The sequence below is a fragment of the Bos javanicus genome, chromosome 21, assembly GCF_032452875.1.
Source record: "Bos javanicus breed banteng chromosome 21, ARS-OSU_banteng_1.0, whole genome shotgun sequence".
In the NCBI taxonomy this organism is placed as follows: Eukaryota; Metazoa; Chordata; class Mammalia; order Artiodactyla; family Bovidae; genus Bos; species Bos javanicus.
The window spans coordinates 21,148,133-21,173,215 of record NC_083888.1 but is presented as its reverse complement, the minus strand read 5'-3'; the positions used below and the strand labels follow the sequence as shown (position 1 = coordinate 21,173,215).

The 25,083-nt window shown below is 51.6% G+C and overlaps 1 protein-coding gene across 1 annotated transcript in view; it reads right to left on the bottom strand.

Annotated features, from left to right (window-relative positions):
- Positions 1-24,835, bottom strand: part of SEMA4B (semaphorin 4B) — a 44,974-nt gene extending 20,139 nt beyond the window's left edge. Inside the window, exons 1-2 of the mRNA XM_061394476.1 lie at positions 23,974-24,835; positions 7,267-7,540 (exon numbers count right to left, since the gene is read on the bottom strand). Coding sequence (XP_061250460.1) covers positions 7,267-7,396 — 130 coding nt within the window. The 5' untranslated portion in view covers positions 7,397-7,540; positions 23,974-24,835. The remainder of the gene's footprint in view (positions 1-7,266; positions 7,541-23,973) is intronic.
- Positions 24,836-25,083: the final 248 nt, after the last annotated feature.

Here is a 25,083-nt window from a genome sequence, read left to right as displayed (position 1 = left end):
GGCCTCATCCCTCAAGCGCTGACTCAGCACTCTAAATAAAAGGGCTGCTGCCAGGCATCCTGGCCGGGTCGCTGTGAGGTAGGAATTACCATCTGCTTTTTGCAAGGGAGAGAACCAAAGCGCACGTGAACTGACATGCCCTTAGTAATGCAGTTAGGAAGAGTGGTGGAGCTGAGATTCGAACTTGGGCTACCAGCTCCAGAGTCAGTGTTACAGATCACCTCCAGCCTCTCCAGCCTTTCTGCTCTTGAACCTTCTTGTTCCCTGGGGTTGGGCCTTTGGACCTTGGGCCACACATTCATTCTGTTTCAATGTCCTGGACACTGGTGACTCCCCAGCTTCTTCATCCAGGGCAAGCCAGACCCCATGATGCGGAGACCCTCCATGGGCGCCTTCCCGCCTCCACCCCTTCCCAGACCACTCCTCGACTTGGGATCTTGTGTGTCTGTGGGGCATCACTCAGCAGGCTGAAAAGCCAGGAGGCGCACTTCCTGTCTCCCTTTCTCTCACCATGGACATCTGGTCCACGGTCACATCCTGACAAGTCCCCTCCTCAACGCCATCAAGGTCTGCTCCCCTCACCACCCCCACTACCTCAGGCCTACACCGGCCACCCCCCTCTCTCACCTGGGCCACTGGGGCAGCTGCCAGCTGGCCCCTGCCCCCTGCCCTGCTGCTGGGAACTGTCACTGTCCTGTGACCCAAAGCCTCGGCCCCTAACTCACCAGTTCATGCCACGTCCCCCTCCCATTTCAGGAGAGCTAACTGCAACTCAGGGTCCTATTTCTCCTCCCCAGCCTTCACCCAGGCAGTCCCCCTACCTGGAATGCTCTTCCTTTTGACTAACTCCTACTCATCCTCTGAGACTCAGCCCGGTTTCACCTCCTCCAGGAGGCCTTCCTGAATCCCCGGCTGGGCAAGGGCCCTTCTCTGTGCACCCATCACTTCCTGATCACACTTCTGGCTCTGCACTGGCCACACTGTCTGGCGACGATGGGCCTCTGATGCCTGTCTCCCTCACCAAGCTTGGATCCTTGAGGATCAAAACTGTCTTACTGGGACTTCCCTGGTGGTCCAGTGGCTGAGAATCCGCCTTGTGATGCAGGGGACTCGGGTTCGATCCCTGGTCCGGGAAGATTCCACAGGCCGCAGGGTAACCGAGCCCATGTGCTACAACAAGACAGCCCTCATGCCACAACAAGGACCTAGCACACCAAAATAAACAAATAAATAAAAACAAAGTGGCCCTAAAAAAAAAAAAGGGCTATCTTATTATTTGTATCCAGTATCTGTATCACCAGGTGAGTTCCAAGGAGTTGTTCAATAAACATTTGTTGATTGAATGAACGATTCACAGGGTCCCAAGTCCCAGTTTGGGGTGCTCTGGGCAAGGGATGGACATCAGATTCAAAAGGGGCAGTCCAGAGGTCCTAAAGCCTCACATTCTCGAGAGTATGTCTGAGGAGCACAGCCCCTCCCTGTCCCCTCCCCAAAAGCTCAGTCCTGGGATCCCAGGGTCCAGAGGGAAGCATGACAGCTGAAAGCACTGCAGAGAGGCAGGGAAGGCCACGGACTAGAAACGAGTCAGAAGACTTGTGTGAGTCCTGACTTTTATCACTGACCAGCCAGACAAGATAACCTGCCTTTTCTGGGACGAAGCCCCTTTGCAGGGTTGCTGAGAAGACCAAAAAAAAAAATAGTCCATGGAAGTGACAAGCTCCCAGATTAGGAGCCACCAACAATTAGGATCAGCCTTACCCATGCCTCTCCCCCACGTCCTCACCTTTGCCCCTGGCCACCTTGAAGCCCACTAAGGGGACAAGGGGGAAGGATGGGGGTGCAGCTTCCTACAGGCAGGCACCCCTCTGAAGGGGTAGCTGCTGCTTCACCCAGACCCTCACTGCTCAATGGAACAAGGACCAAGTCTCAACAGGTCTTCAGATGAGCTGGAAATCTGGACTTTTATAGAAAATTTCCTGAGTTTTAAATACCGCTGACTAAATAAAAATTTTCTAAAACACCTGGAGGCCAGACAAAGATATATCTCCAAGCTGGCTCTAACCTGTTGCACAAACATCTGGCTGAGACATTTGCCCCAGTCTCCAGGGAACCACATTCCTGGCCAAATCTGCTCCTTGCTTGCTTGCTAAGTCACCTCAGTCATGTCTGACTCTTTGCAACCCTGTGGACTGTAGCCCGCCAGACTCCTCTGTACACAGGATTCTCCAGGCAAGAATACTGGAGTGGGTTGCCATGCCCTCCTCCAGGGGATCTTTCTGATCATGGATTTGATCATCATCAAATCCATGTCTCCTGCATTGGCAGGTAGGTTCTTTACCACTAGCACCACCTGGGAATCCCCTAGGAGTCTGCTGAGTGTACCCTATTTCCTGATGGCTGGGCCAACAGGGCATCAGTTGGCTCCTTTGTCCAATCTAAGCAGTGACCTCAGTAGTTTTTTCACCGATGGAAACACACAACCTATTACTTATTCAAGGACCACATGAGAAGCTGCTCTTCCAATCCTAAGCACCCAGGGATGGGGGAGTGGGCTTACAAGTCCTAAGAAGCGGACAAAGGAAAGAGTGACAGACGTGCCCTGAGTCCAGCTTTCTCTCCAGGCCCCGAGCCATCCCCCCCTTCCATGTGGGAGATGAACATGCAGGTGTATCCAGCTGTGGCCCAAGTTACGCAACCTCAGAGTTGTTTTTTTTTGCTGGGCTGGCACACGGGCATTTCAACACCCAGAAAAATATGGGTTATTCAGAGGGCAGAGTGGAAGCACCGAGGGGCAGGGAGGAGGGAGAGGTGTGGTCCAGCCCCAGGCAGACCAGGTTTTGGGGCAGAGGAGGACTTTGAAAGAGCTGAACCAGGAGCACTTGAAAAGTGGACTGAGTTAAGCAGGACCCTGCGGGATGGCCTCCGATCAGCCCTAGGGTGGTGGTGGGGGGAGGTGTGTGGAAAGGATGGACTTGCTTGTTCTCCTACCCCCGGGGAAAGCAGGGGGTCTGCACTATTTCATTCCCAGGCCAGATCATCTTAGCAGCAAGCAGAGGGCCTGTAGACAGCCAGCGCTCAGACTGTATCGACCAAACTGATGCAAATAACCTCACCCAGCAAGGCGGGCAGAGATTGTCACCACAGAGAACAGAAGCCGCTACCTCTTACTGAGGACGGAGCACGTGCCAGGCACCAGGCCAAACACTTTACATACATTATTTCACGTAATCCTCTCAGAACCAAGAGAGGTGGGTCCTGCTATTATTATTCCCATCTTGTCAATGTGAAATCAGGCCTGCGGAAGGCAGGCGCTGGCCCCAGCTTGTGCAGTCAGTTGGCTGTTAGCCCCACAGTTACAGCTGGGCGCAGAGGGGCCACGGAGACGCCAGCCCACCAGATAGAGCTGAAGACAAATGTTCACCTTCAAGTTGAGGCCACCTCAAGGAGGGAGGCCAGGAACCAGCCAGGAAAAAAACTTTGAAAGCAGCTTGGGGAATTTCCTGGTGGTGCAGTGGTTAGGACTCTATGCTCTCATTGCTGAGGGCCTGGGTTCAATTCCTGGTCAGGGAACTAAGGGTCCCCGAAGCCAAGTGGCCTGGCCAAAAAGAAAGCAAGCAAGCGGCTTTCATGGGACTTCTCAGGGCAGCCATGACCTCGGGTGCCCGCTTGAGGTCAGAGGACAAACAGCTGATTCAGGCCACTGCCATGTCCTCTCTGCTCAATGGGGTTTTGTTGACTGAAGTTTGCAGACTTATGGGTTTCTGTGCAATCTAGATTGGAAACACTGTGTCCAGAGTTTTCCAGCCAGGCACTTCTGAGGCCGCTGGGGAGGGGGCAGTGGGGGGGATTCATAGCTCCTTTAATTGCCCAAATAAGGGGACCCAATGTGACTTTCACAAGCAGAGGAGCAGGTTGTTTTGTTTCTGCCCACATGGCCAGGCTGGATGGCACTGCACACCCGGGGCCCTGTTTCCAGTCTGCATCTCTCCTGTTCCTGATCACTGCAAAGCCTCTCTCCTGACCACACAGTCTCTGATGCAATAGAACCAAGTTTCCACACTTTTCTTTGAAGCATTCCTTTCACACGGACAAGAGACTTCCTCTTGAGGCCTCTGCGGCCCGAGCTGACCCTGGAGCCCCCAGCCCTCCTCCCCCACCTCCTGTTCACAGGGTGAGACAAGTGGGGCACCCCCTTCTGATGGCCCCAGGCATTTGCTGCTGATCAACAGCAATGAGGGCTCCATACAGAGAGCACAGACACAGACTTGTAAGGATTTTGCTTTAAACCAGACACAGGCCATTCGCCCTAGGCACCCCAGGCCTTTGGGGAGTTTCGGTAGGAATTCAGAATAGGAGGGCAGGTGGCAGGAAGAAGGGTGTGTTCTCCATGAGGGAGGGGCCTGGGGCTCCAAGTCCCATGGTCACCCCAGGCCTGCCCAGCATGGGCTCACTGCCAGGAATATCTAATGAGCCCCCAGGGATGAGACAGGAAACCGCTTCAGGCCACGCTCTGAGGGTGCACCCGCTCGGTCCCCAGGGCATTCCCCTCTGGGGCTCCCAGCGGCTGGGAGACGTGCATGTAGACTGCAGCGGGGCAGTGGGGATTCAGGACCTGGAGCGAAGCCAGGGAGATGAACACTCTGGGTGCAGTGCAGCTCAGCAAAGTGTAGATACTCACACTCACGTGCTCAGGTGCTGCCAAACGATGCCAGGGCTTTGGTGGGACTGCCCTGGTGGCCCGGGGGCTAAGACTGCATGCTCCCAATGCTGGGGATCTGGGTTCCCTACCTGGTCAGGGAACTAGATCCCACAAGCTGCGACTAAAGACCCTGCATGCCACAACAAAGACTGAAGACCCTGCATGCTGCAGCTGAGACCTGGTGCAGCCTATTAAATAAACTAATTAAAAGAAAAAAAGAAAAAGAGGACCCCTGTGCATAGACCCAGCTTCAAGCACACAGTGGAAAACCTCTTTCTCGAGGCTCCACAGCTTGGAAGGCAGAGTCTATGAACGGCATCTCAGGCCCTCGGCCCCTCAGCTGGCCGCCTCTGTGCCTCACCAAACGCGCGTGCCTGCACAGTCGTCACAGGTGAGCCTGAGTGTCTTCTTTTAGGGGGGTTAGGATTTTACCACACGACTTGTGGGAGTACACAGACATCCACACCACAGCACCAAACTGACCTGTGCAAGGGGTGCTGGCATGTGACACAAGCCTGCACTACAGCCTGGCCACGGTGCCGGACGTGCGGAAGTGGGCCAGGCCTTCGGTGTGGGTAGTTAACAACCAAGTGTTCCAGCCGCTCTCAGGAAGCAGGCCCTCTCAGTTCCTCCTCACAGCTCCCCTCTCTGCCTTGCCTTCCCTCTCTGTCTGTCATCCTATGAGTGGTTCCCGGCCAGCTTCAGAGGTGGACACAATACCTGCTACAGTTGACACACCCCCTGAGCCAGCCCAGCTTTCCCAGGGCCAGAAGTAGCCCATCAGAGCCTTTGCGCCCCTCCTCATCTCACCATCTCGCAAAGCTGAGAGAGTTTGAGGGCAAAGGGAGTGGTAGCCTCAAGAGTGAGAGCAGCGAGGCAGCGGGCCTGGATCCGGATACACCTGTGAGCCTCAGTCACCCAGCTGGAGCGTTCAACGGACTGTGGTCAAACTAACGCCCCAGCACTGCCACCCCCCACCTCAGGGGCAGAATCACCCGGGCTCTGGGCAGGATGTGTCAAAGCCCATGCTAACGCGTGGCAATCAATATGATAGCTAACACTGATGGAGCAGGTTTTATGTACCAAGCCCTGTCCTAAGGACTTTTCAAACAGAAGCTGATTTAATCATCTCAATTCTGAGGTGGGTGTTATCATTATCCCTGTTTTACAGATGAGGAAATGAAGCCCCAAAGAGGTTAAGCAGCTTGCTCAAGGTCACACGGTTACTTAGTGGCAGAGGCAGGATTTGAACTCAGGGCATCATCTCAGTACTATCCTGCAATGTTTCAGACAGGGTTTCCCCAGTGGCCCGGACTTACTTTAAGGACCGATTCTGCTCCTCTTTCTTATTGTAAATGGAATGCTTTTTAAAAAAAAATTTTTTTTTTTTGGCCACACTGAAAGGCATGTGGGATCTTACTTCCCTGACCAGGGATCGAACCCGCCCCTGCCCCCACCCGCATTGGAAACTCTTGAGTCTTACCCACTGGACAACCAGGGAAGTCCCAGTAAATGAAATGCTTTTAGAAGTGGAGACGCTGTAAAAACAAGGAAGCCTGGTACAGTTTTGATTTGTAAACTCTATTTTATACATCCTTTATCTGAATTCACTCAGTATGACAACCAACAAGTTGAACAGCTTGGAGAAACAACATCTGTTGGGCACCTATATATGTTGCCTAGTCTCATGAAATCTCCAAGATAGCCACGCAAAAAATCCAGTAACAGTGCCCATTTTATGGATGAGCAAACAGGGGCATGGGAAGAAGTGGCAGTAGCAGAAATGGGATTGGAATCCAGGTGCCTCTGATTTCAAAGAGTTGGAACAGCAACCAGACGAAAGGGGAAGTAAGGATCAGGGGAAGTAAGGATCGCGAAGAGTGGAGGGCGCCACAGAAGCAGATGTGAGCACCAGACAGGGGACCTGGCCAAGGAGGATGGTGCTCCCGGGTGACTCCGGGGAGGGGGTCCTACGGTGGCTTCCAGGCCCTGGGGGTATCCCACCACGTCTGGGCAGGGGGTGCAAGCTGAGCCAGCCCGCTAGAATGAACAGGCGGAGGGAGAATGGGGCACCCGCCGCGGTTCCCGAGTCCTGCTCTGACTTGCTGTAACACCAGAACCCCAGTGTTTACCGGACGGCATCAAGGGCCCCTCCACCCCAAGCCGCCCTCCGGGGGCGGCACCGCGGCTGGCTCTGGTCAGCATCAAAGACAAGCAGATGTACAGGCGGACCAGCGGGCAGCCAGCACCGGGGGTGGGCGACATGGGGGCAGCGTCACCGCCGAAAGGGCGCCGTACCAGGGGGCGAAGGAGGGGCCCAAAGACCCCCTCCCTGACCATTAAAAGAATGGAAGAAAGAGACCTGCGGCTCCACAGCTCCCCTCTCCTCCCTCCCTCCCGGCAGCGTGCTGGAAGGAGGAGGGCTCCTCATGGACCCCAAGCCTCCGACAGACCCCCTCCCCTTCCCTCTCCTTTGTCACCACCACCTCCGCCAGAGCCACCTCTCCGGCCCCCTCCCCTCCTCCAGACCCCCGCCCGCGTCCTCCGCGGGGTCGCCCAGCACTCACCGAGAGGCAGGCTGATCCGAGGGGTGAGCGCCCGAGAGGGAGACGGCGGTAGCAGCAGCAGCGGCAGCAGCAGCAGCAGCGGCAGCGGCAGCGCGCCCAGAAGGGCGGACGCTCGGCTCCCCCGGCCCATCGCGGCGCGCCGGACTCGGACCGCGGGGAGCGACGGCGTCCTCCGGGCTCGGCTCAGGTGGCTCTCCGGCACTCGCGGGCGGCAGCCCCGCCCCGAAGTCCGGCCCCGGATTGGATCGGCCGCCCCCGCCTCCGGACCTGGGGGCTGGAGCAGGGTGGGAAGTGGGGTCACGTGGGCTGCGCGCACGCTCGCCCCGCCGCCCGCCCCCTCCCCGGCACCGCGGTCCTCCGCCAGCGCCGCTCGACCGAAGCTCGCCCGCGAGCACGGCAGGGAGGGGCCCAAGGAGGAAGTTGAGCGGTTGGTCCAGCCCCTCCCGGCTCAGCTCCCGGCCCGACCCGTCCCTTTTCCCTTCCTCCTTCCTGGGCGCTGGAGGCTCCAGGGGCGCCAGCGGGAGTGCACCTAGCTCGGTGCGCGCCAGGCAGGAGCCGAGCCAGGCCATTAGCAGCAGCAGAGGCCGCGGGAGCGCGGGGGCGCGGAGGAAAGCAGACCTCTGGTTCCCCGCCCCTACCTCTCAGACCCTCCCACCGCCGCCCCGGCCCCTTCCGGCTCCTCAGGGACCCTCAGCGCGTTTGTTGGGGAAAACGTGTGGTTCTCTCCACTGTGAGCGCGTGTCTTCTCCCTTTATCTCTGCCGGCCCCCTCCCCCGTGCGCCCTCCCCCTCCAGTGCTCCTGGCACCCACATGTCGGTAACCAAATGAACTCCGCCGAGCTGCTGCAGACTCCGGGGCTAGCTGCTTCTGCACCTAATTTTTGCATGGGTCAGTCCACTTTAGGTCTTGGCTGAGGGTTCACTCCAGGCTTGACACTTAATCTAGATGCCCGCGTGGTCATCCACGCTTGGAATTCTGTCCACACGAAGCCAGACTTCGGATGGGGGGAATCCGGGCAAAATTAGCTTAAGTGGGATAATAGGATTTAATGTACTGCCAAGGACGTGAGACTTTCTCCACAACTGCACGTGGCCTGGCAGCGGATAGTACTCCCTAAGGCTGGAATCCCAGAGCCACCACCCCACCCCCCACCCCGGTCCTCCTGCGTCCCCAGGGGTGGAGTTCAGTAGGGCTGAGACCAGGGGTTTCAAACTGCGCACAGGATCCCTTAGGTGGATCCTGAAATCAAGTTAGTGAATCCCTATCAACATTAAAAACAAAGAAACTGAATGGAAGATACCAAAGTGCAATGATCATAGAAAAGATAAGGAAAATTTAGGAAGCCCAGTTCACCTTTTCTCAAGTGAGCTCAGGATCACGTGCATGCATCGTGTGGTGCTATTGCTTGGGTCATTTCTGACTCTGCAACACCATGGACTGTAGCCCACCAGGCCCTTCTGTCCATGGGATTCTCCAGGCAAGAATACTGGAGTGGGTTGCCATGCCCTCCTCCAGGGGATCTTCCCAACTCAGGGATCAAACCCGTGTCTCTTATGTCTCCTGCACTGGCAGGAGGGTTCTTTACTAATAGCACCACCCGGGAAGCCCTTGCACAGCATCACAGTAAAATATAATTCTTCCTGTAGTCCAAGTCAAAAGGACTTGGAAAACCTCTGCCAGTCATTTCCATGGCAGTAGGGACAGTTTCTCCAGGAATTAGCCGCAGTGGCTGGAAAGTTCCTCTTCACCCCCAGCCCGCAATGAGCTTTCTCAGAGCCAGCACCATTGGCTCTTGCCCTACTCCCAGGGCCTCCCACAGGGTGACTGACAAGGGGTGGGCACAGTGCTAACATGGTCCCAGATCTCCTCACGCACAGCCAAGCTTCCATGATCTCTGTATCTCCACCTTCTAGACCGGTGGCACCCTTTTTAAAGGGTCGTCCAGCACTGGACACAGAATTCCACCTGGCACGTGGCCAGCAACACCTACCCACAGTTCTAGCATTGCCCAGGCCTGGGAATGCCGTATCAATGGTGTCAAAACATCTTTAGTCAGTGACGTCCATGCTTCTATCTGTAGCTAGGTGTGTGCTCAGTCAGTCATGTTGGACTCTTTGTGACCCCATAAACTGTAGCCCACCAGGCTCCTCTGTCCATGGGATTTTCCCCAGCAAGAATACTGGAGTGGGTTGCCATTTCCTCCTCCAGGGGATCTTCTCAACCCAGGGATCAAACCTGAGCCTCCTGCATTGGCAAGTGGATGCTTTACCACTGTGCCACCCGAGAAACCCTGTACCTAGGACCTTTGTCCTAAATTCCAAATGGCCTTGACATTTCTACAAGGCTGTCTTATCTGATAGGTATCTGAAATTCAATGTGGTTCCAGAACATACTCCATCAGTGTGAGCCTCTCCATCCCATTTAATGGCAAGTCTGTCTTTGAATTGCTCAGATTAAAAACCTTAATTCCTTTCTCTTCTCTTGCTCCTCATACTCAATCCACTAGCAAATCTATAATCTGACCACTTACCACCTCCTGGGGTCCCAGTTACTGCCCGCTTCTCGTGTCCGACTCTTTGTGTGACCCCATTGACTGTAGCCCACCAGGTTTCTCTGTCCGTGGAGTTTTCCAGGCAAGACTACTGGACTGTGTTGCCATTTCTTACCCCAGGGGTCTTCCCAACCCAGGGATCGAACCCGCATCTCTGGCATCTCCTGCGTTCAGGCAGGTTCTTTACCACTAGCACCACCTCAGAAGTTTCTACCCTTGTTGTTCAATCGCTCAGTCGTGTCTGACTCTTTGCAACCCATGGAGTGCAGCATGCCAGGCTTCTCTGTCCATTACCAACTCCCTGAGTTTGCTCAAACTCACGTCCATCGAGTCCGTGATACCATCCAACCATCTCATCCTCTGTCGTCCCCTTCTCCTCCTGCCTTCAGTCTTTCCCAGCATCAGGGTCTTTTCTAATGTGTCAGCTCTTCGAATCAGGTGGCCAAAGTATTGGAGCTTCAACTTCAGCATCAGTCCTTTCAATGAATATTCAGGGTTGATTTCCTTTAGGATTGACTTGTTTGATCTCCTTGCTGTCCAAGGGACTCTCAAGAGTCTTTTCCAGCACCACAATTCGAAAGCATTGAATCTTCAGTGCTCAGCCTTTTTTATTGTCCAGCTCCCACATCCATATATGACTACTGGATTCTAAACCATAGCTTTGACTACCCTTGGGCTTTTCTGGTGCCTCAGCTGGTAAAGAATCTGCCTGCAAACCGGGAGACCTGGGTTCGATCCCTGGGTTGGGAAGATCCCCTGGAAAAGGGAACAGCTACCCACTCCAATATTCTGGCCTGGAGAATTCCATGGACTGTAGTCTATGTGGTCACAAATGGTCGGACACGACTGAGCGACTTTCACTTTGACTACCCTTGAGCCGTTCTCAAACTGTTCTCAACTCAGGAGCCAGAGTGAGCTTTTCAAAACCAAAGTCAGGTCATGGCACTCCTGTGCTCAAAACCCTCCAGTGGTTCCTTACAGTGGTGTGCAAGGCTCCAGGCTACCTCGCCCACGCCCACTGCATCATCCATTGCTCTCCCCACCCCTCACTCACTCTACCCCAGGCACTCATGAGGACGAACACGCTTGTGCTAAGACCTTTGCCCTGGCTCCTCCCTCTGCCTGGAGTTCTCTACCCAGAAAGTGATTGAGTCCCTCGTTTCCTTCAAATCTTTCCTCAAAGATCACCTTCTTAGTCATAAAAAAAGAACAAAATAATGCCATTTGCATCAATATGGATGCACCTAGAGATTATCATACTGAGTGAAGTTAAGTCAGACAGAAAGACAAATATCACATGATATTGTTTATGTGTGGAATCTAAAAAAAGGCCACAACAGACTTGTGGACACAGCTGGGAAGGAGAGGGTGGAATGAACTGAAACCTATACATTACCATATGTAAAACAGATAGTTAAAAGGAAGTTGCCCTGTAACACTGGGAGCTCAACCCAGCGCTCTGTGACAGCTTAGAGGGGTGAGACGGAGGTTCCAGAGGGAAGGGATATAGGTATACTTGAGGCTGATTTACTTTGTTGTACAGCAGAAACCAATACAACATTTAAAGCAATTATCTTCCAACTAAAAATAAATTTAAAAAATAAATATAAAAAGGCTACAAATGAACTTATCTGCAAAACTGAAATAGAGTTACAGATGTAGAAAATTAACTTATGGTTGCAGGGTAGAGGGGAGGGGGGGATAAACTGGAAGATTGGGGCCGACACATACACACCACTATGCACAAAACAGATAACTAGTGAGGACTTCTGCAGGGCACTGGCAGTTCCACTCAATACTCTGTACTGACCTATATGGGAAAAATCTAAAAAAGAGTGGATGAATGATTTTGTATAAAAGGTTCACTTTTCTGTGCTCTTGAAACTAAAACAACATTGTAAATCAATTATACTCTAATTAAAAAAAAGAAAAAAGATCACCTTCTTGAAGAATCTGAAGTTTCCCCAATATTCCCTTCCCTGAGATGTTTTTCCGACATGCTCACCATCTTCTAATATACTAAATGATTTGCTTATTTGTTGTGGTTTTTCTTTATTGTCTGAACCTCCCACCTGCCTTCTCACCCCCAAGAAATGTTGACTGAGGAGGGCAAGTATTTTTGCTCCTTTGGCTTGTTAAATAAGCTATCCATAGCCTCTAGAACAGTGCCTGGCATATGGTTAACCCTCAGTCAGTACTGGCTGAGTGAATGAATAAATGAATGCCGCCTCAGAGTCAGGGAATACTGTGGGCCCATGTCAACTAACAACTAGAGCTCCTTGTTGATACCAACTTTGGTCTGGAATTCCCTGAAACCAGAAATGATGCAATTAACTTTTTTAAGCTACGCACAAGACTTTGTATTGATCTCCTTTAAATCTACTGGTTCTGGTCCAGATCTCATCCTATTGAGGTCATTGTGAATATTGATTCTATCATACAATTGGCTTCCCCTCCCAGTTTTGAGTCATCTATAAATCTGATAAGCATTCTTGACCATTATTCAAGTCACTGATAAAAATATTAGATGAGCAGACCTAACACCCACTTCTTGGTTTCTAAATATCACTCTTTAATAAAAGGCAACAGAACTCCTTGGAGAAATGAAAAGGAAAGTACAAGATGATCCTGGGACCTTGTGTTGGGCCAGAAAACAAGGAAGTGACTAAAGACTAATGGGGTCATGTCAAAAGGATATAGGGCCAGCTTGATGACCAAACTTGGGACAATTCGAGCATCAGAAAGCATAATGAAGTAATGGATTCTAATGCATAAAAGTAAAACAATCCATTAGTCTACAGTAAAACTCAGCAAAGCAGAGAGAGAAAGAAAAGGGCTGGAAAGAATAAATTTCTCTATAGAAAAGTGCTGCTGCCTGATAGACATAGAGGAGATGATAGACTTAGAAAATCCAGATTCAAGCAAGCAGAAGGTATCAAGAAGAGGCGCAAGAATACACAGAAGAACCGGACAAAAAGAGCTTCACGACCCAGATAATCACGACAGTGTGATCACTGACCTAGAGCCAGACATCCTGGAATGTGAAGTCAAGTGGGCCTTAGAACGCATCACTACGAACAAAGCTAGTGGAGGTGATGGAACTCCAGTTGAGCTATTTCAAATCCTGAAAGATGATGCTGTGAAAGTGCTGCACTCAATATGCCAGCAAATGTGGAAAACTCAGCAGTGGCCACAGGACTGGAAAAGGTCAGTTTTCATTGCAATCCCAAAGGAAGGCAATGCCAAAGAATGCTCAAACTACCGCACAATTGCACTCATCTCACACGCTAGTAAAGTCATGCTCAAAATTCTCCAAGCCAGGCTTCAGCAATACATGAACTGTGAACTTCCTGATGTTCAAGCTGGTTTTAGAAAAGGCAGAGGAACCAGAGATTAAATTGCCAACATCCGCTGGATCATGGAAAAAGCAAGAGAGTTCCAGAAAAACATCTATTTCTGTCTTATTGACTATGCCAAAGCCTTTGACTGTGTGGATCACAATAAACTGTGGAAAATTCTGAAAGAGATGAGCACACCAGACCACCTGACCTGCCTCTTGAGAAATCTGTATGCAGGTCAGGAAGCAACAGTTAGAACTGGACATGGAACAACAGACTGGTTCCAAATAAGAAAAGGAGTACGTCAAGGCTGTATATTGTCACCCTGCTTATTTAACTTATATTCAGAGTACATCATGAGAAACGCTGGACTGGAAGAAGCACAAGCTGGAATCAAGATTGCCGGGAGAAATATCAAGAACCTCAGATATGCAGATGACACTACCCTTATGGCAGAAGGTGAAGAGGAACTAAAAAGCCTCTTGATGAAAGTGAAAGTAGAGAGTGAAAATGTTGGCTTAAAGCTTAACATTCAGAAAACGAAGATCATGGCATCCGGTCCCATCACTTCATGGGAAATAGATGGGGAAACAGTGGAAACAGTGTCAGACTTTATTTTGGGGGGCTCCAAAATCACTGCAGATGGTGACTGCAGCCATGAAATTAAAAGACGCTTACTCCTTGGAAGGAAAGTTATGACCAACCTAGATAGCATATTCAAAAGCAGAGACATTACTTTGCCAACAAAGGTCTGTCTAGTCAAGGCTATGGGTTTTCCTGTGGTCATGTATGGATGTGAGAGTTGGACTGTGAAGAAGGCTGAGCACCGAAGAACTGATGCTTTTGAACTGTGGTGTTAGAGAAGACTCTTGAGAGTCCCTTGGACTGCAAGGAGATCCAACCAGTCCATTCTGAAGGAGATCAGCCCTGGGATTTCTTTGGAAGGAATGATGCTGAAGCTGAAACTCCAGTACTTTGGCCACCTCGTGCGAAGAGTTGACTCATTGGAAAAGACTCTGATGCTGGAGGGACTGGGGGCAGGAGGAGAAGGGGACGACAGAGGATGAGATGGCTGGATGGCATCACTGACTCGATGGACATGAGTCTGGGTGAATTCCGGGAGTTGGTGATGGACAGGGACGCCTGGTGTGCTGCGATTCATGGGGTCGCAAAGAGTCGGACACGACTGAGCAACTGAACTGAACTGAAGGATAACTAATGGATGCTAAACCTTTGGGTGGAAGATTGTTAGGAAACTACGTTAACAAGATCTCTGAGATTTCCCTGGTTGTCCAGTGGCTGAGATTCAAAGCTTCCACTGTAGGAAGCGTGGGTTCCATCCTTGGTTGGAGAACTAAAATCCTACATGCTTCGTGGTACAGCCAAAAAAACCCAAAAAGGAAACACAGTCTCAAAGTCTGACCCACAGATGACTTACTAATGACCAGTGGGAAAATGTTTCTCTAAGGGAGCACTGGTGGCCACTATCTTTTTTGCCCCCAGTGGCCACCATATTAATCAAGTGGCCAAAAGTAACATCATTGGTAGTGGGACTACCTGATATCATTCACCTCCTGATATGAGTCAATAAAAAATACACAACTCATCAACAATTGTATCAAAAGTATGTAACCCAGATCTAATAGTGAGGACACAATAGGAAACATTCAGCTTCTATAAGACAAAGAGCTTGGACTCTTCAAAAAGGTCAAACTGATGAAAAGACAAAAAGGACAAGAGAACTGTTTTAGGATAGAAAATTAAAAAGACATGCAATATGTGAACCTTGATTGAAATCCTGAAGGGGAAAAAAAAAAAGCCACAGAGCAATTGAGAAATTGCTAATACACATGCACTGTGTATGAGATGATATTATGGCATTATTCGGAGAAGGCGATGGCACCCCATGCCAGTACTCTTGCCTGGAAAATCCCATGGACGGAGGAGCCTGGTAGGCTGCAGTCCATGGGGTCGCTAAGAGTCGGACACGACTGAGCAACTTCACTTTCACTTTTCACTTTCATGCACTGGAGAAGGAAATGGCAACCCATTCCAGTGTTCTTGCCTGGAGAATCCCAGGGACGGGGGAGCCTGGTGGGCTGCCGTCTATGGGGTCGCACAGAGTCGGACACGACTGAAGTGACTTAGCAGCAGCAGCAGCAGCAGCAGCATGGCATTATTGTTCATTTTCTTAGGTACAATATGGTACTGTGTTCTTAGGAGAATGTCATTGTTCTTTGGAGACGCCTGCTGAGGTCTGTCGACATGAAGTATCATGATATCTACAACTTACTTTCATACGATTAAGCCAAAACAAGTGGGTTGTGAGTGTGCATTTGTGTATGAGAAAGAGTGTGAGTGCTACTGTGGCAGAGTTTTGACAACTGGTTAATATAGAAAGTTATGGGTGTTTTTATATCATGTTTTATAAATTTTAGGGGAAAATTGAGGGAGGCATTTCCAAAAACAGAGCCTACTGGAGACCTCCATCCAGGTTGAAACTGATCGACATCCTTTGTAGGCTGAATCATGTGTTAGCTATGGTGTCTTCCTTACTGCACCATTCACCCACATTTCTTCATATTATCCATAAGAATCATATGAGGGCCTTCCCTGGCAGTCCAGTGGTTAGGACTCCGCAGTCTTGCTGGGTCCAATCCCTGGTCAGGGAACTAAGATCCAACAAGCCACATAGTGTGGCCAAAAAAATAATAATAACAACAATAACAATAATATGAAAAAATTATAAGAAATCTTATTGAAATCAAGATCCTAGCTATAACTATAGCACTGACTCATTGGAAAAGACCCTGATACTGGCAAAGACTGAAGGCAAAAGAAGTGGGTGGCAGAGGATGAGATGGTTACATGGCATCACTGACTTAATGGACATGAATCTGAGCAAACTCTGAGAGATAGTGGAGGACAGAGGAACCCGGTGTGCTGCAGTCCATGGGGTCAAAGTCTGACACCACTTAGCTACTGAATGACGACAACTAACTATAGCGTTTCCTTCTATCTTCTGCTTACTGCTGTTACCTAGAACAGGGCCTGATGAGTGGCATCTGTTTGATTAGAATTTATTGAGTGCCAGAATCTCCACATCAGGTCTCCCCTCAAGCAGCAACCAGGCTGGTTTGCCCAAGTGTCTTGGCAACACATGGGTGCTCCTCTCTGAGAGGAGGCAGGGGCTGATGTAGTCTCACTTGGCAGTTAATTATATCCCACTCAAACACTTCAAGTGTGTCTTCTGCCAACTCGGTGCAAGCCCCTTGAAGACAGTGACGGGTCTTGCCTCTCGAAACCCCCCTGCCTCACATGGCACCCCAGTAGGACCTCCACTGTTAAGTCGCTTCAGTTGTGTCTGACTGTGTGTGACCCCATAGACGGCAGCCCACCAGGCACCGCCGTCCCTGGGATTCTCCAGGCAGGAACACTGGAGTGGGTTGCCATTTCCCGGACAAAATGCGGGCCCCACCTGTTGGCCTGGAGAGGAGCCCTCTAACTCATGCCCCAGCATGGCAGCCTTGGGCCTTGTGGGCTCCCCTGTCTCCCCCTGGCATGCTAATTTGTTCTCCCCAGGGTAAAAAAAAAAAACAAACAGGAGGATGACTGACAGAGAAAAACCTCATTTGAGCTGACTTCCTGTGGGCTGAAGAGCGGTTCCCAGGCCAACACCGTGTCTCCTGTTCCCCTTCGCCACCCTTGGATGTAGGCAAGTCTTTCTCAGCCAGAACGCCGGTGTTTATAAAGAGCTCAGGGCGCCACTTGGAAAGAGTATAGAAAGAGACAAAGCGAAAACCAGCGGTTCCTCTGTGCCCCCGGCCAGCAAGATGCAGTCAAGTCTGGCTTCCTTTCTCTGTCCACACTCACACAACTCATTCCCCATCCATCCTCTCTCTCTCTGAGGGTCTCTCTCTCCTGTACACACAAGCACACACATAAGAAGGATAAAAATGCGAGAAGGAGAGGTGAAATGTGCACGGGGACGGAACCCAGGCCTCCCGCATTGCAGGCAGATTCTTTTCCAGCTGAGCCACTGGGAAAGCCCAAAATATGCACAGGAATACATGCAAAGAGGCCAGACAAAATGGGGCCACATGTCTGAAGGCAGCCAAGGAAACTTCAGGGATGACAAGTGTATTTTGTATCTTAATTAGGATGTTGGTTTCCCAAGTGTAAACAGATTAAAATTTTTTGATCTGTACACTGAAGATCTATGCATTTTCCTGTATGAAATTTCTACCTTATACCTGTTATTGTGGGATGGGGGTGGGGGTAAGCAAGGAGACCAAAAGGTAAAAATATAATAATAATAATCATCATAATAATAAAACACCTCACCTGCAGGATCAGGTGAAAGAAGAAAATGAGACTAGCTATGGGCCGGAGTCGGGAGTGGGCGTGGGAGGGGAGCTTTTCCAGGTTTTCTAGGTGGTAAAGAACCCACCTGCCAAAGCAGGAAACATAAGAGGTGCAGGTTATATCCCTGTGTTGGGAAAATCCCTGGAATATGAAATGGCAACCCACTCCAGTATTCTTGCCTGGAGAATCCCAGGGACAGAGGAGCTTAGCGGGCTACAGTCCGTGGGGTCGCAAAAAGCTGGACAAGACTGAAGCGATTTAGCATGCACATATCAGGGGGAGAAGGTGAAGAGAAATAGGAAAGGCTACAAGAGAAAATAGGGCTTTCTAGGTGGTGCTAGTGGTAAAGAACCCACCTGCCAATGCAGGAAACACAAGAGACATGGATTTGATCCCTGGGTGAGAAAGATCCCCTGGAGGAGGGCATGGCAACCCACTCCAGTATTCTTGCCTGGAGAATCCCATGGACAGAGGAACCTGGCAGGCTACAGTCCATGGAGTTGCAAAAAGTCGGACACAACTGAAGCGACCTGGCATGCACACATACAAGAGAAAATAAAGCAAAGTGTGGCTAAAAATATAAGGCCTCTGTAACCTGCTCAGTTACAAAGGAATAAGGCAGTGTGGGCTCAGGGCAAGTGCTGGCCGTGCAATGGTCCATCCAGAGCACAGTCAGCCTCTTGAGCCGTCAGTACTCATTAACCATCTATACGTACAGCCTCCGCCCAGGCATAGGCCAGCTCTGACCTGGGGCACGGATGGCTCCTGCCAGCCTGCCCCCAGCCCGGCCTGCCGGCTCTCATTTCCACCCAGGGGATCCTGGCTCTCACACAGTCCTACTCTGGGAGTCATGGCTTTGCTTTGTTTCCCGGCCGTGGAGGAGGGGCCTCTTGCCAAGCCCAGTGGAGCTTGAACCCAAGGTCTCACCCGCCCCGTCCTGGAGTAGCACTCAAGCTCCTCCCATCTCTGGGTTCTGGCTGGCAGGCTGCCCAGCAAGGCCTCGCAGACACGCACTGGCGGTAGCCCAGCTCCCTGGGCCTTGGCCCCCTGCCACCATCCCCTCGTCGCCCTGAGCCCTCCTCTCATGCCAACCTGCAGCTGCAGCTCCCCTCCCTGCCCAGCTGGGCACAATGCTGCTGTTTCCTCCCCAGGGGCTGGGCTGCAGCATCAATACATTTTGATGAGAAAGCGACACCAGCTGGCACACCCTGTGTGTGCTTTTAAATCCGCCAATGACTTCCAGATGCCGGGGGCTGGGAGTGTCCCTGGGGCAGTACCCTCTGCAGTGGGGGGCACTCACGGGGCCAGCACGGCCCCCACCTTTGAGTCTCACCAGCGACTTTAACCAGGGTCTAGCAATGAATGTAAATGAGCCTCATCTCTCTTCTGCAAACTGTGCTCCTCTTCACTGGTCCCTTATGTCTCTTTCTTTTTCAAAAATGTTTATTTACTTATTTGGCTCTCCCAGGTCTTAGTTGCAGCATGTGGGATCTAGTTCCCCGACCAGGGATTGAACCCAGGCTGCCTGCATTGGGAGCATGGAGTCTTAGCCACTGGGCCACCAGGGAAGTCCCGGTCCCTAATGTTTCTTGCTCTGTGAAGTGGTTCGAATCCAGGGATGAGGCACACCAGTTCTTCCATAAGAAGTAGAATTTCAGCACTATCTGTTATTTTGGGGACTGTAGCAAGCCACGGGATCTCTCAGAACCTCAGCTTCCCCATCTGTGAGATGGGAATGCTAACAGTACTGCCTGCGCTGTCAGGAGAGCTGAGGAGACAGGGCTTACAAGGCGACGGGCAGCCCCGGTGCGTGGTGAAAGCCGAGCACGTTATATTATGGGTTCGCCTCATTTACCTAAACGTGGCCACAGCCATCCTAAGATGTCCAAGCTAGAGGACCCTCTTCTGGGCTCTCTGCTCAGGTTCGGCCACCTCCTACCAACCCAGTGCTGAGGCTGCAAGTCTCACGGGGAGAAGGAACCGGCCCGCCCAGCCCAGGCCCTGGGTGCGCCCGCTGCGGTGAAGAGCTCGCTGCCCGCCCCAGCCACCCCCACCGGGGCCTGTCGGGGCCTGAGCTGGCCACTCCCTGGGAGGGGACCCCCCTGCCCCACAGGGCTGTGGTGCAACCAGCCGGGCTCAGCTTGTCCCTGACTCGACACGGTAGAACACAGTAGAACACGGTAGGTTGCCACCATCGTGCCCAGGCTCCCGATGCAAGTTCCGAGGGGCTGTCTGCCTGGGCCCCCAGGTCTGTCCTCCAGGGGGCCTGGAGAGCCTGGCTGATGCGTGGCACCTGTCACCCCAAAGGGGCACAATTACTGTCCGGTGACTCTCTTTCCCCTGAAACCTCATACCTGCAGCCACTCAGAGGTATGAGGCAGACATCCTAGGCCGGGTGAGGATGGGAAGCAAGGAGCATAAGCCTCTAGGACAGTCTGGTTTCAAGTCTGGCTTATGAGACCCTTGCAGTCCCAAGATCTTGAGAAACCAGCAATCTACCTCTCCATTTGTCCCCAGTTCTTCCTCTTTAAGTCCCTCTCTGAGCCCTAGGCCCCTGGCCATTGCTTCATGGAGGGAGAGCAGACCTAGCCAAGGCCTTTCATCACTCCCGAGAAGGAACCTTCCTATCAGAGGACCAAAGCTCTCTCATCCCAAAGAGGTGGGGCCCTCCAAGCCCCCATGGTTCCCTGTCACCTTAGGTCACCTGGTGGCTCCGGCTCTTACTCCAAGAGAGCCTTGCTGTTGGTTCCAGCACTGCCTTTGAAGAGTGGGCCTAGACAGCTGAGCCCATTGGGTGGGGGATGGATGGGTGGGTTCCATTGATTTCCTGTGGCTCCAAAGACTACTCTGATAGAATGGAAGGAAGAATATATTACTGCCACAGTGTGCCCACCTGCCGGCCTAGACCATGGCACCAGAACAAGATGCTCACAAAAAGCCGGTACGTGGGTAGCACCCCAGATCCATGCTCAGACAGGGATCTTACACAGCAGCTCTCCAGGCCTGAGACTCCTGGGATGCCTGGCAGCACCCCAGTACTGAGCACCAGGCTGGAGGACACCATAAGTCTCTGAGTGGGCACAGCTCAGCTCTAGCAAAGGAGTCGGAGGAAGACTTGCCTGGTGGTTCAATGGCTACTGATCTCCCAATGCAGGGGGCCCAGGTTTGATCCCAGGTCAGGGAACTAGATCCTACATGCCACAACTAAAGATCACATATGCCAACACTAAGATTGAAGATCCCACATGTCACGAGTAGGACCTGCCACAGCCAAATAAATAAACAAAAATATTTTTTTTTAAAAAGGAGGGGCTCTAAGGGGCCTGGACCCAGGGCCTGATCCACCCAGTCCACTCTGCAAGGGAGCAGACCCACCTTGCTCCTCTCAGGCTCTTCCTCTATGAACACTGCCTTCACTCTTTCCTTACAGCCTGTGAGCAGTGGAGCAGAGCAGGGGGTCCTTTAACCAATAGAGTCGGCCTCAGTGAGATGTGAACCCCAAGAATGATGACAGTAATCAGAGCTTTTATTTGATTTCAAAGAGATTGTTGCCCTCCTCCCCTCCCCAACCCCAAAAAAGTAAAGATAATTTCTTTGGGGTGTTTTCGTCTGAAGACACAAGAACTTTCAGAATTAGTCTTTATTAGGTAAAAAGAAATACCAGAATTAAGAGTTATTATACACCTTAACATGAATTATTAGGCAAATTATGCCCACCTAAGGGCTTCCCCAATGGCTCAGCCAGTAAAGAATCTGCCTGTAATGCAGACGACACAGGAAACTTGGGTTCGATCCCTGGGTTGGGAAGATCCCCTGGAGGAGGAAATGGCAACTCACTCCAGTGTTCTTGCCCGAAAAATCCCATGAACAGAGGAGCCTGGTGGGCTATAGTCCATGGGGTCTCAAAGAGTCAGACTTGACGAAGCATGCATGCCCACCTAAAGCAAAACTGATGTTTACAAGGCTAACATTTATTGAGTACTTTCTATAAGCAAGCCACTGAGCTGAGCTTTTTTACATCCAATCATTTACTTACATCTCACAAGGTGAAACAGGAATTATGATATTCCCACTTTATAGTTGAGAAATGGGGGCACAGAGAGGTTCAGGGACTTGCTAAGGTCACATACGTGGCAAGTCAGTACTAGGCCCAGAAACTGGATTGGACTCCAGAACCCTGTGGAGATGCTCTACATACGGGAGAATTTCAACCAGGGTTTTGTCTCAAGCTATAACCATCTCCCTCTTGATAACATAAGCTACTGTATTTTCCTCCCTCTCTCCCTACCCCTTTTTTCCCCTTCTTCTTTCACTCATTCAGTATTTCTTGTGCACTTGCTGCCTTCTAAGCATCGCTGAGGTTGAAGAAACTGACATGGTTCTGCCTTCACAGAGCTTCCAGTTCATCAAGATTCCTTAAATTCTTCTTCCCAGAGAATAACCATTCTTGTCCACATTTCTTTAGACACTTTCACTCACTTATTCCTTTGTCTCCAACAAAGGGCCAGCCTGGCAGAGCTCCAGACGTGCTGCCAGGCTTCGAAGGCTAGAATCGTGCCATTTTCAACTGCCATTTCTGGAATGGCTCCTCTGAGCTGCCTCTGCACTCTGCTCAGATTTCCATTAAGGCACTCGTGATTCTGTAGTGAAATATTCATTTACACATCTCATCCCTATCTTCTACTACAAGCTCCTTGAGTGCAGGAACTAGGCCTGCCTAACTCGGGTTTTTAATCTCTATCCCCAGTGAAGAGTTTGGAAATAGCAGGCATCCAGGTGGCTGAGACAGTAAAGAATCAGCCTGCAATGCAATGTTCGATCCTTGGGTAGGGAAGATGCCCTGGAAAAGGTAATGTCTACCTACTACTGGAATGACTACCCACTCCAGTATTCTTGCCTGGAGAATCCCATGGACAGAGCAGTCTGGTGGGCGACAGTTCATGGGGTTGCAGAGAGCTGGACATGACTGAGCAACTTTCATTTTCAGTAAATGTTTGCTAAAGTGAATAAGTGAGTTTTCTGTTCTAGCTGACTGTCTCAAATCACTTCCAAATGATTCATTTAAGTGTTCCTTCCTGGATCTTTTTTTCCACCTTCCTCTTAACCTTTTCAAAGGAAAGGCACCTCTCTGATGTGGGAAGTCCCACTTCCCTGCTTTAGGGCAGCCAAAGGATTTCTTGCTCACACAGTCTCAACAGATTTGTTGGCTTCACAAGAGACAGTATTTTGGAAAGCTGAATGCTTGTTTCCTGGGGTTTTTTTAGGGCAATTCCATCAGATAATACATTAAAGCGAGAGCTCCAAGGTTTAGGACCAGGGAGAGAGACTCTCTGTCTTCCCCAAGGTGTCAGCCTCCATTCCCCACCTTCAGTTCACCAGCTGCCAACGTCCTCATCTTTAGACCGCCTGTCTCCAAAAGTCTGAGCCCCAATTGCAAAGAGACATACCCCAGATTTCCCTGGTGTTGTTCAGTTGCTAAGCTGTGTCTGACTCTTTGAGACCCCATGGACTGCAGCACACCAGGCTCCCCTGTCCTACACTATCTCCCAGAGTTTGCTCCAATTCATGTTCATTGAGTCAGTGATGCTATCTACCCATCTCATCCTCTGCCACCTCCTTCTTCTCAGATTTCCCTGAACTTTAGTAATAATAAGCACCAGTACACAGAATCGCACAGCCTGGAAGTCAGGAGACTGGGTTCAAATCCTGACCTTGCCAACTCATTATCATCTTGGGAAGTAATTTAATTTCTCTGGATTCTGTTTCTTCTATGAAAATAAGGAGTGGGACTGGGTAGATTTCTAAACCAAAGGCTAAACCATCTCTGGGCAAAAAAATTTCTTAATTGTGCATTTCCCAGTCCTTATGGCATTCGACCCTTATAAGAAACTTTCAATTCATAAGCCAAACAACATACATTACTAGTGAGGAAATGTGAGCAGAGGTCGATGACCTTACTCAGGTGACCCAGGCCCCTGACTCTTGCCATACCAAGATGGTTCCAGAGAGCCCACTGGGGCAGCCTCAGTTTCCAAGACCCCAACTTCCTTTCCCTCCTAACCCCTACATCCACGTTGTCACTCAGAGAGTAGAAGCTATGACAAAGAACCTGATTCAAGGGTCATAGCCAGGGCCATATGAGGAGGCGCCCAGGCCTTTCTCAAATTCCGAATGATCTGCCTCCAGGAGGACCACTGCCTCTCAGTTGCAGTTTTGGCTCAGAGGCCCAGGATGGCCACGGGAACGTGGGCCCAGCCTCCCGCGTTCCCATGACAACAGGTTCCCCCAGTGGCGGTGCGGGTGCCCATCAGAGCGTGCAGGTGGCGCCCTTTGGGAGAGGGGCCCGGCGGGAAGTAGGGGGCCGGGGCGGCGCCTGCCGCGGGGTGGCCTCCCCACTTCCGATCTCCTCCTCCCGGGGCCGCAGTTCCCGCCCGCCCTGTGCCCTTCGCCTACCTGAGAGTCACGGCCCGCGCGTGACCACCGCCCACTACAGGGTCACCTCTGCGCGGCGGGGCGGCCCTTCTTCTCGGTGTTCCCAGACTCGGCCCTGCTTCCAGGCCCCGCCCGACGCACTCACTTCCCGGGTACCGGGATGTCCCTGCAAATACCCTCGGTCTGGCGCCGAGTCCCCGGAAATGCAGGGCAGCCGCCAAGCCCCGCCCCTGCCCATGTTGATGGAATTGTCCGGAGGCGCCCCCCGGGGCTTGCTCGCTGTCCAGCGGGCTCCCGCCTCTGCCCCCAGGCACTGATGGCGACATAAGTCTCGCTGCTAGTGCCAGTCGGACACGTCCCCGAGACTGCTTGGCTGCCCTTAGGCCGTGGGGCCTATAGCCCCCCAGTACCACCTCCATCTTCCGAGCCTCCGCCTGGCCTCACTTATGCCCTGCAGGCAGCAATCTCACTAGCTGGAATTCGGAGGCCGGGGGTTGTTATCCTAGATCTGTTATTGAAACAGAGTTGGGTTGCCTTATCTGCACAGGCTTGGTAAAGCCAAATCACTGACATCTACCACTACCCCGGGTTCCCTGGTGGCTCAGTGGTAAAGAACCCACCTGCCAATGCAGGAGATGCAGGTTTGATACCTCGCTGGGGAAGATCCCCTGGAGGAGGGCATGGCAACCCACTCCAGTATTCTTGCCTGGAAAATCCCACAGACAGAGGAGCCTGAAGGGCTGCAGCCCATGGGGTCACAAAGAGTCAGACACAGACTTAGCCACTTAAGCAACACTACGACCGAACACCGAACTGGCTGTGTTACCTAGGGGGAATTCCTTAACCTCTCTGAGCCTTGAGTTCTTCATCTGGAGCAGCAAGGGACCTCACAGGGTTGCGGTGAGAAGCGCAATTATGTAGGCACACACCTCGCACATGGTCAGCTCTTTATAATGGTAGCATTGTTTACAGTCAGAAGCAAGGGCGAGCAGGCTACAGAGCCACCTGCGTGAAACCACTCACTTCTCCACCCAGAAATTCTGCTCACGGCGTCCCCTAACCTGCCATGGGCTGGGCTGTGGGAGTGAAACGAAAGGAGGAGATCTGTGGGAGGGGTGAGAGATAGTTATA